We start from the raw sequence: 14281 nt of genomic DNA on the forward strand, positions 1-14281 counted from the left end.
TATGGCAGGTTTAAGAGATGAATGATCCAAAGCTGGGTCTAAACACCAAGTACGAGAGAGTATAAGCTCAAGTCTGGTAAGGAAGAAAAATAGCCATTCAAAAAAAACCCATATCATCTGCATTAGGGAAATAAATATTAGTAAAATTTACCATTTTATTATTCAGTTTCCCTGAAACAATGATATATTGACCATTTGTATCTGATTTGTCTTTGTGATGGACTTTTGTTTTGATTAATAAAAATTAAAACCTGCCCCCCCTCCAACTTTAGCCTGGAAGGAGGAATGAAAATGATGGCCCCTCCACTTTGTCATAAGGTGGAAATTATCACAACTATGGATGTGCTTTTTTGGTAAAAATACAATAGTACCTTTAAGCTGTTTAATATGTGAAAATATTTACTTGCTTAACCAGATGATTCAAACCTTTTACATTCCAACTTAGGAAATTGATAACATTTTCCATAATTAATGTAAATTGATTAGTACAACTAATATCTAGCAGCCTTGAAGCAAAACTATGACACTGGTGATTTATTGTAGAAAATTGTTTAAATAGATTCCTATAACAACCTTGAAGAAAAAAATTCCATGCCCTCACCCCTTAATCTCACCCCTCCCTCCCTGATCCCAGACAGCTGCTAAAGATTTTGCAGCAAGCTCAACAAAATAAGCCATTTCACACCCAAATAAATCTCCCTGCTGGACCTGTTGACATTAGCTCCATTGCTGCTAATGTAAATATAAGCAGCTCTTCCAAATGATAATTGATTCTATTATGACTACAATCAAAACAAAGATTTCTTGTAAAATTACTGATGTATTTCTTCATAAAGATTTAACAGTTCAATAGATTTAATAGAAAGAAAAATAATAAAGTTAAATTTGAGCCAATATTCTTAGTATTCTTTTCGTAAGAATTAAAAAAATAAAGTCAAAACTTGTCCAGGCAAAAAGAACCAACCCGTCCTCGACCAACAAATTTTATATAATAAATGTTGAAAACCTTAAATGTAATAATAGTCAATCATCCTCAATCTTCAAGTAGAAGTTCCCACTGGGCATGATATAGTAGTGGAATCTTCTAGGTAGCTCAGAATCTCTTCAACAGTGCACTACAACTTCTTCTGACCATTTGAAAATGTAATGCGGAGATGTGCAGGATACAGCAGGGAGGGCTTTAAACCACTTTTGTACAGATCCAACATTACTGCTCTGTATTCACCATGCTGCTTCATGACTTTTGGACGGTAATCTACAATTCTGATCTGCTGGCTGCGATATTCGATGGGCTTCATGGATCAAAGATCCTTTATTTGATAATGATGTAACCGAAGAATAACAAAACACAGTCTCTGCTCAGGAACTGGCTTTGGTAATAAAGAATGATGAGCTCTATCAATCACTGGGGGAGATGAAAGGAGCTCCTTTCCAATGACCTCGTAAAGCAACTCTGGAAAAAAAATTGTGTTGCCCACTTTCTGTAGATTCAACCAAGCTCATAATACTTCTCCTGCCTTTTAGATCAATGACTTTCACTGTTAGTTTCAAATTACGATCACTTAATCCAGAGCATGTATTTTCCAATTCATTGACACGGCCAATTAAGTTGCTTAATTCCTGCTCAACAGATATCAAATGTTCACCGTGTTTTTTATTTAGTTTTTGGACTTGGTCAAGTTTATTGTTAATCTGACCCAAGACTTCTTTAAGATCGTCGGTTAACATCAGTCTATGTTGATTCAGTACCTTGGTAATAGCCTCCACAGTCGGATTCGTTGGTACTTCTCTTCCAAAATTTGTTTCTTGTAGCCATTTCAATGCTAGTATTAGGAGAAAGAAAAGGCAAATAATATGGAGCACTTTAGTTGTAGAATAAAGAACTGAATAAATGGAAGAACTGTAAAGTAAGCCAGAACACTTTTTTGCTGCTGTTACCCCATGTTGCAGCTAATCCTCTTGATTTCTGAATTTGATTTGAGTGGTTACAATAATTATTCTTAAAGAGGCCCTTGCTTTCTTACTAGTTCATGGTCATTGGGTATTATTCCTGAATTCTCATGCTTTTTCTCTGTATTTGTGGAAGGGCTATGATGTGGTTCTGTAGATTTAATGACTAAGGAGCAGAGGTCATGGTTGTGAAAAAGGAAACATTGAAAAATATATTAGGGAATTGAAACTTCATGATTAATGGACATAGAGATATACAGCATGGAGACGGGCCCCTGAACCCAATTTATCTGTGCCAACCAAGATGCTGAACTGTGCTAATCCTATTTACCTGAGTTTAACCTATATCCCTTGAAACCTTTCCCATCCATGTACTAACTAAATACTTTTTAAATGTAATTTCAGTTGCTTCCACCATGTCTGGCAGCTTATAGTTTCTCTATTTTATGTTTTGTAGGTGCAGAAAGTCCAAACTGCAGTAATGGAATTCTGTTGTCGAAAAGCAAACCGATCCACAACAAATATCCAGCTATAAGTTCATCATCTTCATCTTCTTCATCCTCTTCCTCACCTTCCTCTGTCAACTATTCAGAGTCCAATTCTACAGACTCTTCAAAATCCCAGCAACATAGTAGTACAAGTAACCAGGAAACCAGGTATGTTTGTCACAGTGCAGCCCTGTTGACTATAGTTAATTATAGTCAAATTAACAAGAGTGTCTTTTCAGACTGAAGGCATTTCCATTTCAAGGATTCACAGAAAGTAATCACCCAAACATTTAACACTCCATTTTGAGTCCATTCTGATAAAGAAAAAAATATATTTAATGAGCTCAGGTCTCAAAATGTAGTATTACATACTCATCTCAGGTAGAGATAGGATTTATGGGGCTCGTCAAGTTGAGTTTCAAGAAGGTGATGATCGATCGAAGTCACTTGATGGAGTAGTGGCCGGTAGGAGAATACTAGCCCTCTCCAGAAAAAAAGGAAAAAAGGGAGGAAAAAAACAAAACCCCAGACACACAAATCACAACAAATAAAAAATAAAGGTGTGGAGAAAATGGCACCAAAGAAAGAAAAGCCAAAAATAACGGGAAGAAAAGAAGAAAGAAAGACGCCGGAAGAGAAAGGTGAAGGCCTTACCTATATGAAGAAGCAGGGACCCGCCGTGGAAAGAGAAACCCACTCCCTGAGGTCAGGAGACCCTGCAAGGTCGCGACCCATCGAATGCAGGACTGCAAAGATGGCTCACGGAGCCAAACAGAGGTGCGCAACCGCGCATGCATGAAGAATCGTGCATGCGTGAAGCACACGACAAAGACAACACCAACAGGAGGGGGGACCAGCTGTGGAGTGGAACTCTACAGCACGAACAGCTGAGAGATGCCCGACAGCAGGGCTTCCAGTGGGAAGATACAGAAAATAATGGGAACGGGAGGGGTGAGAATGAAAAAAGGAAGCAAGAGACACAACAGATAACCAGCCCAGAAGAAGAGGACCAACATCAAAACACCATAAAAAAAACCCAACAAACTGAGCAAGCAGCTCAACAAGAAAGTCAGAAGAGACACAGATACAAGGAAGAGAAGTAGAAGACACAAACCCTAGACCAGACACAGAAGAAGAAGGAGAACATCAAGCTCTGCACAGAGAAATAGAAGGTAAAATAAATGTACAGTACATAGATAAAAAAAAATTCAAGAATAATGGAAGCATTAAAAGAATGGCTGACATGAAAATTTAGTGAAATAAAAAGAAAAATGAAAAGTACAGAAGAAAAAGTGAGTAGGATAGAGGTGGTCATAACAGAAATAGGGAAAAGATTAAAAAAGGTGGAAGAATGAGAAACAGCCGTAGAAATGGAAGTGAACGACTTAAAAAGAAAATTGGAAGAAAGTGATAAAAACGTTAAAGAAACACAGGAGTTGTTAGGAGATGGATATAATGGAAAACTATAATAGGAGAAACAATATAAAGATAGTGGGTCTTAAGATGAAGAAGGCAAAGATATGAAAGAATTTATAAAAGAATGGATCCCCAAGGTCCTGGGAATGCCAGAAATGCAAGAAGGAATGGAAATAGAAAGGGCACACAGAACATTAGCCCCGAAACCACAGTCACAACAAAAACCAAGATCCATTTTAGTAAAATTCCTGAGATATACAACAAGAGAAAATATATTGGAGAAGCCAATGAAAAAAATGAGAGAAGACAAAAAAAACCACTGGAATACAAAGGTCAAAAAAAAAATTTCTACCCAGACACAAGTTTTGAGCTCCTGAAGAAGAGGAAGGAGTTTAACACAGCAAAATTGATCCTATGGAAGAAAGGCTATAAATTTATATTAAGATATCCAGAGGTGCTTAAAATAGTTATCCCGGGGCAGCAAAACAGACTGTTCTCGGATCCGGAGAAAGCACGAGAATTTGCAGAACACCTGCAAGACAAAGAGAGATGAAGAGATGTAACAAGAACAAAGAATGACGACAAACTTCATATAAAGAAGAAAAATAATGTATAAGTAAGAACTAAGGAGGGGAAGAAAAGGGAAGAAAGGAAGTAAGGGGGGGAATAAAGAGGGTGAGCTTTGTTATATGTGAAGATAAAAGTTTTCTGGAGGGGATTGGGTGGGAGAGAATAACAGTCACTGCGAAATCAGTTGACGCTTGCGAGCAGGTTCGCAATCCGAATGGAGAGGGGAGGTGTGGTTGCCCGGCAAGGGACAAGGAGCAACTCAGAGATGGGGGAGACACACTTGGGGTTAAGAGAATTTCAGATATGGGAGTTGTTGAAGTTTTAAAAGTGTTGTCAAACATTGAGTTCAAAAAAGGAAAACTGAGAGATGAAAATGGGAGTGGTGGTGAGGAAGTGGAAATGAGGTGTAAACAGAGTATGAAATGGCCATGTTGAACTATATGACTATAAATATTAATGGAATACATAACCAAATCAAAAGGAAGAGGCTGTTAAATTTACTGAAGAAAGAAAAAATTGATACAGCATTCGTGCAGGAAGAACATCTAACTGAAGTGGAACACAAGAAATTAAGGAGATTGGGTAGGGCACGTAATGGCAGCATCATATAATTCAAAAGCCAGAGGAGTAGCTATATTAATTAATAAAAATGTACCAATCAAAATAGAGGAGGAAATAATAGATCCAACAGGGAGGTATGTAATGATGAAGTGTCAGATATATTCAGAATTTTGGAATTTGCTCAATATGCACCTAATGAAGAGGATCAAAAATTTATGCAAGATATCTTTTTGAAGATTGTAGATACACAGGAGGATATACTGATAGGAGGGGACTTTAACCTTAATTTGGACTCAAAATGGATAAAACTGGAAAAAAGACTAGCAGAAAGTACAAAGTAACCAAATTTATGGTCAAATCGATGCAAGAAATGCAACTTTTGGATATATGGAGGAGACAACACCCAAAGGAGAAGGAATACTCATATTATACGAGTAGACATAAAACATACTCAAGGATTGGCCTGTTCCTGTGGTTAGCCCACATCCAAGGGAGAGTTAGAAAAACGGAATATAAAGCTAGATTGTTATCGGATCACTCACCCCTGTTATTAGCAATAGAGCTGGAGGACATCCCACCGAGAACATATAGATGGAGATTAAACTCCATGCTACTTAAAAGACAGGAATTTAGAGAATTCATTGAGCACCAAATTAAAATGTACTTTGAAATAAATAGGAAATCAGTGAAAGATAAATTTATACTATGGGAAGCAATGAGAGCTTTCATCAGAGGGCAGATAATAAGTTATGTAACTAAGATGAAGAAGGACTACAATTGGGAAATTCTTTGGCTTGGCTTCGCGGACGAAGATTTATGGAGGGGGTAAAAATGTCCACGTCAGCTGCAGGCTCGTTTGTGGCTGACAAGTCCGATGCGGGACAGGCAGACATGGTTGCAGCCGTTGCAGGGGAAAATTGGTTGGTTGGGGTTGGGTGTTGGGTTTTTCCTCCTTTGTCTTTTGTCAGTGAGGTGGGCTCTGCGGTCTTCTTCAAAGGAGGTTGCTGCCCGCCGAACTGTGAGGCGCCAAGACGCACGGTTTGAGGCGATATCAGCCCACTGGCGGTGGTCAATGTGGCAGGCACGAAGAGATTTCTTTAGGCAATCCTTGTACCTCTTCTTTGGTGCACCTCTGTCACGGTGGCCAGTGGAGAGCTCACCATATAACACGATCTTGGGAAGGCGATGGTCCTCCATTCTGGAGACGTGACCTACCCAGCGCAGTTGGATCTTCAGCAGCGTGGATTCGATGCTGTCGGCCTCTGCCATCTCAAGCACTTCGATGTTAGGGATGAAGTCGCTCCAATGAATGTTGAGGATGGAGGGGAGACAACGCTGGTGGAAGCGTTCTAGGAGCCGTAGGTGATGCCGGTAGAGGACCCATGATTCGGAGCCGAGCAGGAGTGTGGGTATGACAACGGCTCTGTATACGCTTATCTTTGTGAGGTTTTTCAGTTGGTTGTTTTTCCAGACTCTTTTGTGTAGTCTTCCAAAGGCGCTATTTGCTTTGGCGAGTCTGTTGTCTATCTGGTTGTCGATCCTTGCATCTGATGAAATGGTGCAGCTGAGATAGGTAAACTGGTTGACCGTTTTGAGTTTTGTGTGCCCGATGGAGATGTGGGGGGGCTGGTAGTCATGGTGGGGAGCTGGCTGATGGAGGACCTCAGTTTTCTTCAGGCTGACTTCCAGGCCAAACATTTTGGCAGTTTCCGCAAAACAGGATGTCAAGCGCTGAAGAGCTGGCTCTGAATGGGCAACTAAAGCGGCATCGTCTGCAAAGAGTAGTTCACGGACAAGTTGCTCTTGTGTCTTGGTGTGAGCTTGCAGGCGCCTCAGATTGAAGAGACTGCCATCCGTGCGGTACCGGATGTAAACAGCGTCTTCATTGTTGAGGTCTTTCATGACTTTCATCGGTGGAAAGGGAAATAGCAAGTACAGAAAAAGAATTAGCAACAAGGGAAGATACAACAAAAAGAAGAGAATTGGCGGACAAAAAAATAAAATACGAAACACTACAAACGTACAAGGTGGAGAAGAACATAATGAAGACAAAGCAGAAGTATTATGAGCTAGGAGAAAAAATTGCACAAAATACTAGCTTGGCAGCTTAAAACAGAACAAACTAAAAGAACGGTATTGGCATCAAGGAAAAAGGACAAACAAATTACATATAACCCAACAAAAATCAATGAAAACTTCAAGGAATTCTACAAGCAATTATATCGAACTGAGAACGAAGGAAAAGAAGACAAAATGGATGAGTTTCTAGCTAAAACTGAACTACCGAAATTGCAAGAAGAGGAGCAAAATCAATTAATAAAATCATTTGAAATAGAGGAAATACAGGATATATAAAAAAAACTACCGAACAATAAAACACCGGGAGAGGACGGACTCCCAATAGAATTCTATAAAACATTTAAAAACTTATTAATTCCTCCTCTCCTGGAAGTAATGAACCAGATTGAAGAAACACAAAACATGCCAGATTCATGCAAAACAGCAATAATTACAGTAATACCAAAGACGGGGAAAGATCCACTAACACCAGCATCGTATAGACCAATATCTCTACTCAACTCAGATTATAAGATAATAGCTAAATTATTAGGAAACAGATTGGCCGACTGTGCACCAAAAATAGTAAAACAAGATCAAACTGGATTTATTAAGAAAAGACGAACAACGGAAAATATCTGTAAATTCATTAACTTAATCCATGCAGTACAAGAAAACAAGACAACAGTGGCGGTTGACTTATACGCAGAGAAAGCCTTTGACAGAGTAGAATGGAATTATTTATTCAAAGTACTACAGAGGTTCAACCTACCAGAGAAATATATGAATTGGATTAAAGCATTATATAAGGGACCATTGGCGAAGGTGACAGTAAATGGATATGTATATCAAACCAATTTAAATTAAGCAGGTTAACTAGGCAGGGATGTCCACTCACTGTTCGCGTTAGCTATAGAGCCCTTGGCAGAACTGATAAGAACAGAAAATAAAATAAGAGGGATAAAAATAAAAAGAGAAGGAATATAAATTATTATAGAGCAGCACAATTAAGATACCTATCAGATTTTTATCAAACAAGGAAAAAAACAGATTGGACCAGATTAGAGCTAGATAAAATAGGGGAGAAGGTACCTGAACATATACTATATAAGTGGGATGAAAAGTTGGTGCAACATAGGAATTCACCAGAACTGCACCATTTGCTCAACATTTTGAAGAAGATTCATGTGGAAAGGAAAAAAATAAATTACCAACTACCAAAATTAATATTGACACAAAATCAACTAATCGCTTTCACAATAGATAACCTTTCCTTTAGAGAATGGGAGAGAAAAGGGATCAAAAGAATAGAAAATTGTTTTTTGGGAAATAATTTATTATCTTTTGAACAAATGAAATACAAATATGGTATAACTCACAGTAAAATGTTTGCATACCACTAACTGAAAACCTACTTGAAGGACAAATTGGGAAGCAGGCTGAGGTTACCAGAAGGAAGCAGTTTTGAATATGTGATTACAGACACAATGATAATTAAAATATTTATAACAAACATGTACATCAAACTGCAAGAGAAAGAGTACGATGAAATAAGCTGTAAATCCCAAACAAAAGTGGGAACAAGATCTAAACATAAAGATAAAGTATGAAACATGGGAAAAGCTATGCTCCGGAACTATGAGAAATACAATAAACACGAAGTTACGCATGATAGAATATAATTGGTTACACAGGCTATACACCACGCCCCAAAAGTTAAATAAATGGGACCCAACAGTATCAGACAGATGTTTTCACTGTAAGAAGGAAACTGGAACAACACTACATGCAATTTGGGCATGTGAGAAAGTGGAAAAGTTTTGGGAAGATCTAAATCAGGTATAAAATAAAATCACAAAAAATAACGTACCGAAAAATCCAGAGATCTTTCTTCTAAGTAATATAAGAAGTAAAGAACTTGGCCTCGATTTGGATGAAGCACAAAAAAGATTTATTATGATAGCCTTAGCTGTAGCAAAAAAATGTATAATGTCAACCTGGAAATCAGAAGAGAACCTGAGAATACAGGAATGGTACGTAGAAATGAATAAATGTATTCCATTGGAAAAAATAACATATAATTTAAGAAATAACATCACAGTATTCAAACAAATTTGGGAACCGTACATGGAACACAACAGAGAAGTCCTATCGCGGACCTCCACCACCTAAAATGACAGAGTGAGAAGATGACGAAATGAACTGACCCAGTGTGTAAAAGTAGAAGACACAATTTTCTTGTTTATTTTCATTGTGTAATGACATTGCTTAATAAGTTTATTGTATCGTATATGTTGAACGTTGAGTGGGTGGGGAGGGGGGAGGGAAGGGAGGGGGGAGAAGGGAGAAAATGACACTGTATATTCAAGAGGGAAATGTTTGTGTATTTTGGTCAATATGATTCATAGTGTGGAAAATTTTTAAAAATTAAAAAATGAAAGGTGATGATCAATGGGATGTTGGTTGTGGGGAATCAGTGATAATGATAGATTAATTAAGTTTTCACTCGCTTTTTGTCTCAAGGGTCTTTTATCTATATCTTGGTTTTAGTTGATTATGCCTGCATTAAAATGGCTCACTTAGGTTGAGCAGTTCCATAGTTTATGAATGCAAGAAGGATGGTGAAAAATACAAATTCAAGTTAATGTTGTAATGCTAATATGTTTAACTGCAGAAGTGTTCAGTTGTTCAATTGAAAAATGAAAGTAAGGAACATTCTTAGTAGGATGCTTATTGACTAATATATATGTGCATGTCATCATAATTAATGTCCCGTTATCAGTTCTCCAATGCCAAGCAATCACCATAGTGCAATAGCAGTGACAGAAAGGCAAATATGTTTTGGGAAAACTGACATCGATTTCAAATGTTCTGTCTTCGTTGGTTTTGAATTAATTTTTTTAATGTTTGTTGTTAAATTCCAAAAATCTGATCGAGGTTTTCCCTCTGTGTATTTAATAGTTTCCAGGTGCTATTTTTTGTTCTGTTATGAAGCATTAATCATAGTACAAATGTACCTGATTTCTAGTGAAATCTGCACACATGAGAAAATAACCCAAGCTACCAAACAAATAGCCAGGAGAAATAGGTAATTTGGCAAATAGCTTTGTGACTTGGGGAAGGTGTCATTAACTTTTGATAACTTATTTTTGTGTTCATTCACTGTTTTGGCACACCTATGCTCCTTGATGAAGAACTAAAAGTATTAACTTTTTAAAACAAATAAATGGTATCCTGTGTTTTGATCTAGGGCATTTTGGGAATTGGGAAACTAACTTTAAAGATTTGTAAAATAGGGCCGGTCACTTAAAATTTGTGTCTTTTGTTTGTTTTGACTCCAATAAAGTGAGAGCTTAAATCTGATTCCTCACTTGATAAAGTCTTACTCATGGCTATAATAATTGTGGAGAATAAAAAGTCAACCTAGAGCAGGAAAAGATTAGACTAAATCTAGGTTGTCTGAGCAAATGAAGTTAGAAGGGAAGCAGATAAAGATGCTTGCTCTTTTATGAAAAAACACAGAACTGCTGGAATAACTCAGCTAATCTTGCAGATTCCAGAGAGATAAAGATATATTGCTGATGTTTCGGGCCTGAGCCCTTCCTCAAAACTTGAGAAAGGGCCTGAAACATTGATAATATATCTTTACCTCCTATGGGTGCTGCAAGACTGACTAAGCTCCTCCAACATTTCTGTGTTTTGACTACATTCACAGGATCTGTAGACTTTTGTGTTTAATTCCACTTGATCCTTAATTTAATTTTAATTTAGATATATAGCTGGGTAACAGGCCATTTCGGCCCAGGAGCCTGTGCCACCCAATTGACCTAAAACCCCTGTACATTTCAAATAATGAGAGGAAAGCAGACCCCCATGGGGAAAACTCATGCAGACACGGAGAATGTACAAACTCCTTACAGACAGTGCGGGATTCAAACGCCAGTCCTGATTGCTGGTGGTGTTAAGGTGTTGTGCTACGCCAACTATACTTTGGTTGAGAGAGATTTTCTTTGATGGCCCCTTTTTGATGAATCAGCATATGTTTGCATGAAATGCTTTGAAGATTGTGGTGCATAATTTATTTACTATTGTTCAACAGTGACAGTGAAATGGAAATGGAACCAGAGCACTACACCAATGGAGTCTTGGAAAATTCCTCCACTAGAATAATGAATGGCAACTATAAACATGAAGAAATCCTGCAGACTGATGAGTCCAGCATGGGTAGGATAAGACATAGCGAGAGTGATTATACACCTTGTGTGAGCAAAGGAAGGAATGGGTGATAGATTTGTAGACAAATATGTGTGGAAGGGAGAGGGGACAAAAAGAGAAAGAAGCTATCAAAGGTCAATATTTTGGCAAGGAGTTGAGAGAATGAATTCCAATACACAAATTTTCACGTCATTTGCATTTTTTTTTATTTTTCAGAGATGCATGACATTGTTCTCTTTCCTGGTTTTAATTCTGTTTAAATCAAAATCTTCTGCTATTGAAAATGAAAGGGCGGCACAGTTAGCACATCATAGTTACAGCACCAGTGACCGGGATTTGAATCTGGTACTGCCTGTAAGGAGATTGAAAGTTCTTCCCGTGTCTGTGTGGGTTTCCTCTGGGTGCTCCCATTTCTTCCCACCCTTCAAAACGTACATGAGGTCAATTGGGTGTGATTTGGTAGCACAGGGCTTGTGGGCTGGAAAGGCCTGGTGTACTCTGCTGCATGTCTAAAATTTTTCAAAAAAATTGCTTCCCCTGCCATTAAAAAAAAGTTGTTTTTTTGGAATTGCCTTCCAGATCTTGTTGGCAAAGTTTACTGTCTGGCCAATCCTGAAATTAGAACTGTTTGTTTTCCCTTGCCTGCTACACCCTACATATTGACAATCACTGTTTAATCACTTTATCTCCTTCTGTAGTCGAAGGATATGTAGATGGTGAAATGTAAATTCCATGAATTTGAGACCCTTTTTTCCTACATATTCCTAAGAGTCAAATTTGGAATGATAAAGACTAAGCAACTGCATAATGATGGACTTTAAAGTTAAAGAATGATACAATAAATTGACTAATGAGGGCTAATTGATTAACTTGGTAGAGGTAACCAATTAGACCTATTTTCCATTTCCTCCTTCCAAATTTTTCTCCTCTAATACAATTCCCTTTTTAAAGTTGACATTGAATCTAATTCCAACATTCTTTTATTTAGTGCATTCCAGATCATAATTTGCCTGAAATTATTCCACACATTCTTTTGCCAATTATCTTGAATATGTCTAATGGTTACAGTATGTTGAGTTACTAGAAACTGTATCCTCTTATTTACTGCCAAAGCATTCATGCTTTTAACACCTATGTAATTTTTTCTTGTTTTTTTTAAACCTCAAAAACAATATCTCCAATCACTCTAATTTCTGTGATTAATTAAAAACCTTTCATCTGCACCATATCTAAGGCCTCAATGTTCTTCTAACATAGTACCAAGAACAGATGATACTGAAGATGATAAATGAATCCTATGTATTTAAAAGTTTAGCATAACTTCCTTGCATTTGTACTCATTGTCTTTGTTTCAGTAACCAAGAATCATATCTACCCTTTTATCAGCCTTCTCAACTTGTTCTTCTACTTTCAAAGGTTTGTGTGCAAGTATCTATCTATGTGTACCAGGTCTATCTGTTCATGCATTGCTTCTAAAATTCTTAAATGAATTTATTAGTAACTATCTTTTATTTATAGTTTCTATTTATCATCTTCCCAGCAAATGGAATCATCCGTAATCAAATCTCTTCCCAGTTAAAGACTTCTTTTGTCAACTCTTTGTTTTTTTTTTTCAGAAAATAGAGCCCTGTCTTGTTTTCCTGAAGAGTATGTTTCTGGAATTTTTGTATGTTTCAATAAACAAAATGTAGGAACATCTCTATAGGTCCTCCTGATTTACTGTCTGACTGCTTCTCCCAAGACCTGCCTCAGTACTCGTCCTTCCCAGTTGACTCCCACTTCCAATGCCCCTTCATCTCAGATGCCCCTTACCAAATCCCAGCAGTTATAATTTCTCCCTTGAAGCTATTTCTTGTCTCGTGGCAATTTCATCTGTCAATATCAAATCATTTCCTTATGCCACCAATCAATGTCAGACAAAAAGCTTTGTTGAATTTCATTTCTTGACTCTCTTTCAGTGTGACCTGAGCTTCTGGTTTATTTTTGCTATGTTGTTGATATGTTTTCAGCTGAATGTCAACATCACACCTAAATGCTGGCAGTTTTAATTACTGGTACCCAAACCTTTCTGTGAGACTTGAGGTTTTAAGTCCAGTAAGCATTTACAATTATTGCCAACTCCATTATAACCATTTCTGTTTTAAAAATCACATCCTTATGCCAATTAGTTTGAATATGTCTCATGGTTACAGTATGTTGAGTTACTGGAAACTGTTCCCTTACCTGTTCCCTCCTTTGCTTTTGAAAGGTGAGTAATGAATTTAAATAATAAAATATTTTTAATTGTTGCTCTTGTTTGCAGTTCATGTTCTGCCTTTCCATCTCTGTCATTCACCCACAGTTATGAGAAGCATTTTGTCCAACTAGGTCCAGACAACATTCAACTTTGTTTTCTTTGTAGTTTGAAAATGTATCTCTTCTTCTTGTCTCCATTTACTTCCTCACCTCAATCCCACTCATTTATTTTTTGCATCCCCTTGATCTCACAATCCATCAAAATATCCATCTTACAGGTAGAAGCCCCACTTAAAACCTTTTCGTACCTCATTTCCAGCAGTTGTCATTAAAAGTGTTGCTATGCTACACCTCTCATCTTTACCTGACCGATGCATGTGCTTGGGCAGCAATCCCTTCGTCATCATTGTACCCTGATACCACCTGGCATTGCAAAAGAAAACACCACAGAGAAATAACAATAAAGAATAAAAAATATTAAGCGGGAAATATTTTAACAGATGCTGCCAGAGATCTCGCACTAAAACATTAAATACATTTCTGTAAAATGTTTCACCCATTCTCTGACTCTATAAGCAAGACAAAATTTTTGTATAACACATCGGTTAATTGGGTATTCTTTTATTTATGAGTTAAAATAGAATTTGATGGTGTCCAATACCGTAATGATCTTGTACTTAAAGAGCAGCAATTAATTTGAATGCAGTCCTTGTTGTTTGGAACAAAATGCTACATTTACTTCGTCAAATCTTCATGATTATTTTTTAAAATATTATTTGCTTCATCTA

The 14281-nt window shown here is 37.3% G+C and overlaps 1 protein-coding gene across 6 annotated transcripts in view; it reads left to right on the forward strand.

The window, feature by feature from the left end:
* ranbp10 (RAN binding protein 10) overlaps nt 1-14281 on the forward strand; it is a 93674-nt gene that overhangs the window by 72938 nt on the left and 6455 nt on the right. For all 6 annotated transcript variants that reach the window (XM_069901477.1, XM_069901478.1, XM_069901481.1 and 3 more), the window contains 2 exons: nt 2408-2606; nt 11143-11267. In XM_069901477.1, the coding sequence (XP_069757578.1) occupies nt 2408-2606; nt 11143-11267 (324 nt within the window). The remainder of the gene's footprint in view (nt 1-2407; nt 2607-11142; nt 11268-14281) is intronic.

Source organism: Narcine bancroftii, chromosome 10 (genome assembly GCF_036971445.1).
Source record: "Narcine bancroftii isolate sNarBan1 chromosome 10, sNarBan1.hap1, whole genome shotgun sequence".
NCBI lineage: Eukaryota > Metazoa > Chordata > Chondrichthyes > Torpediniformes > Narcinidae > Narcine > Narcine bancroftii.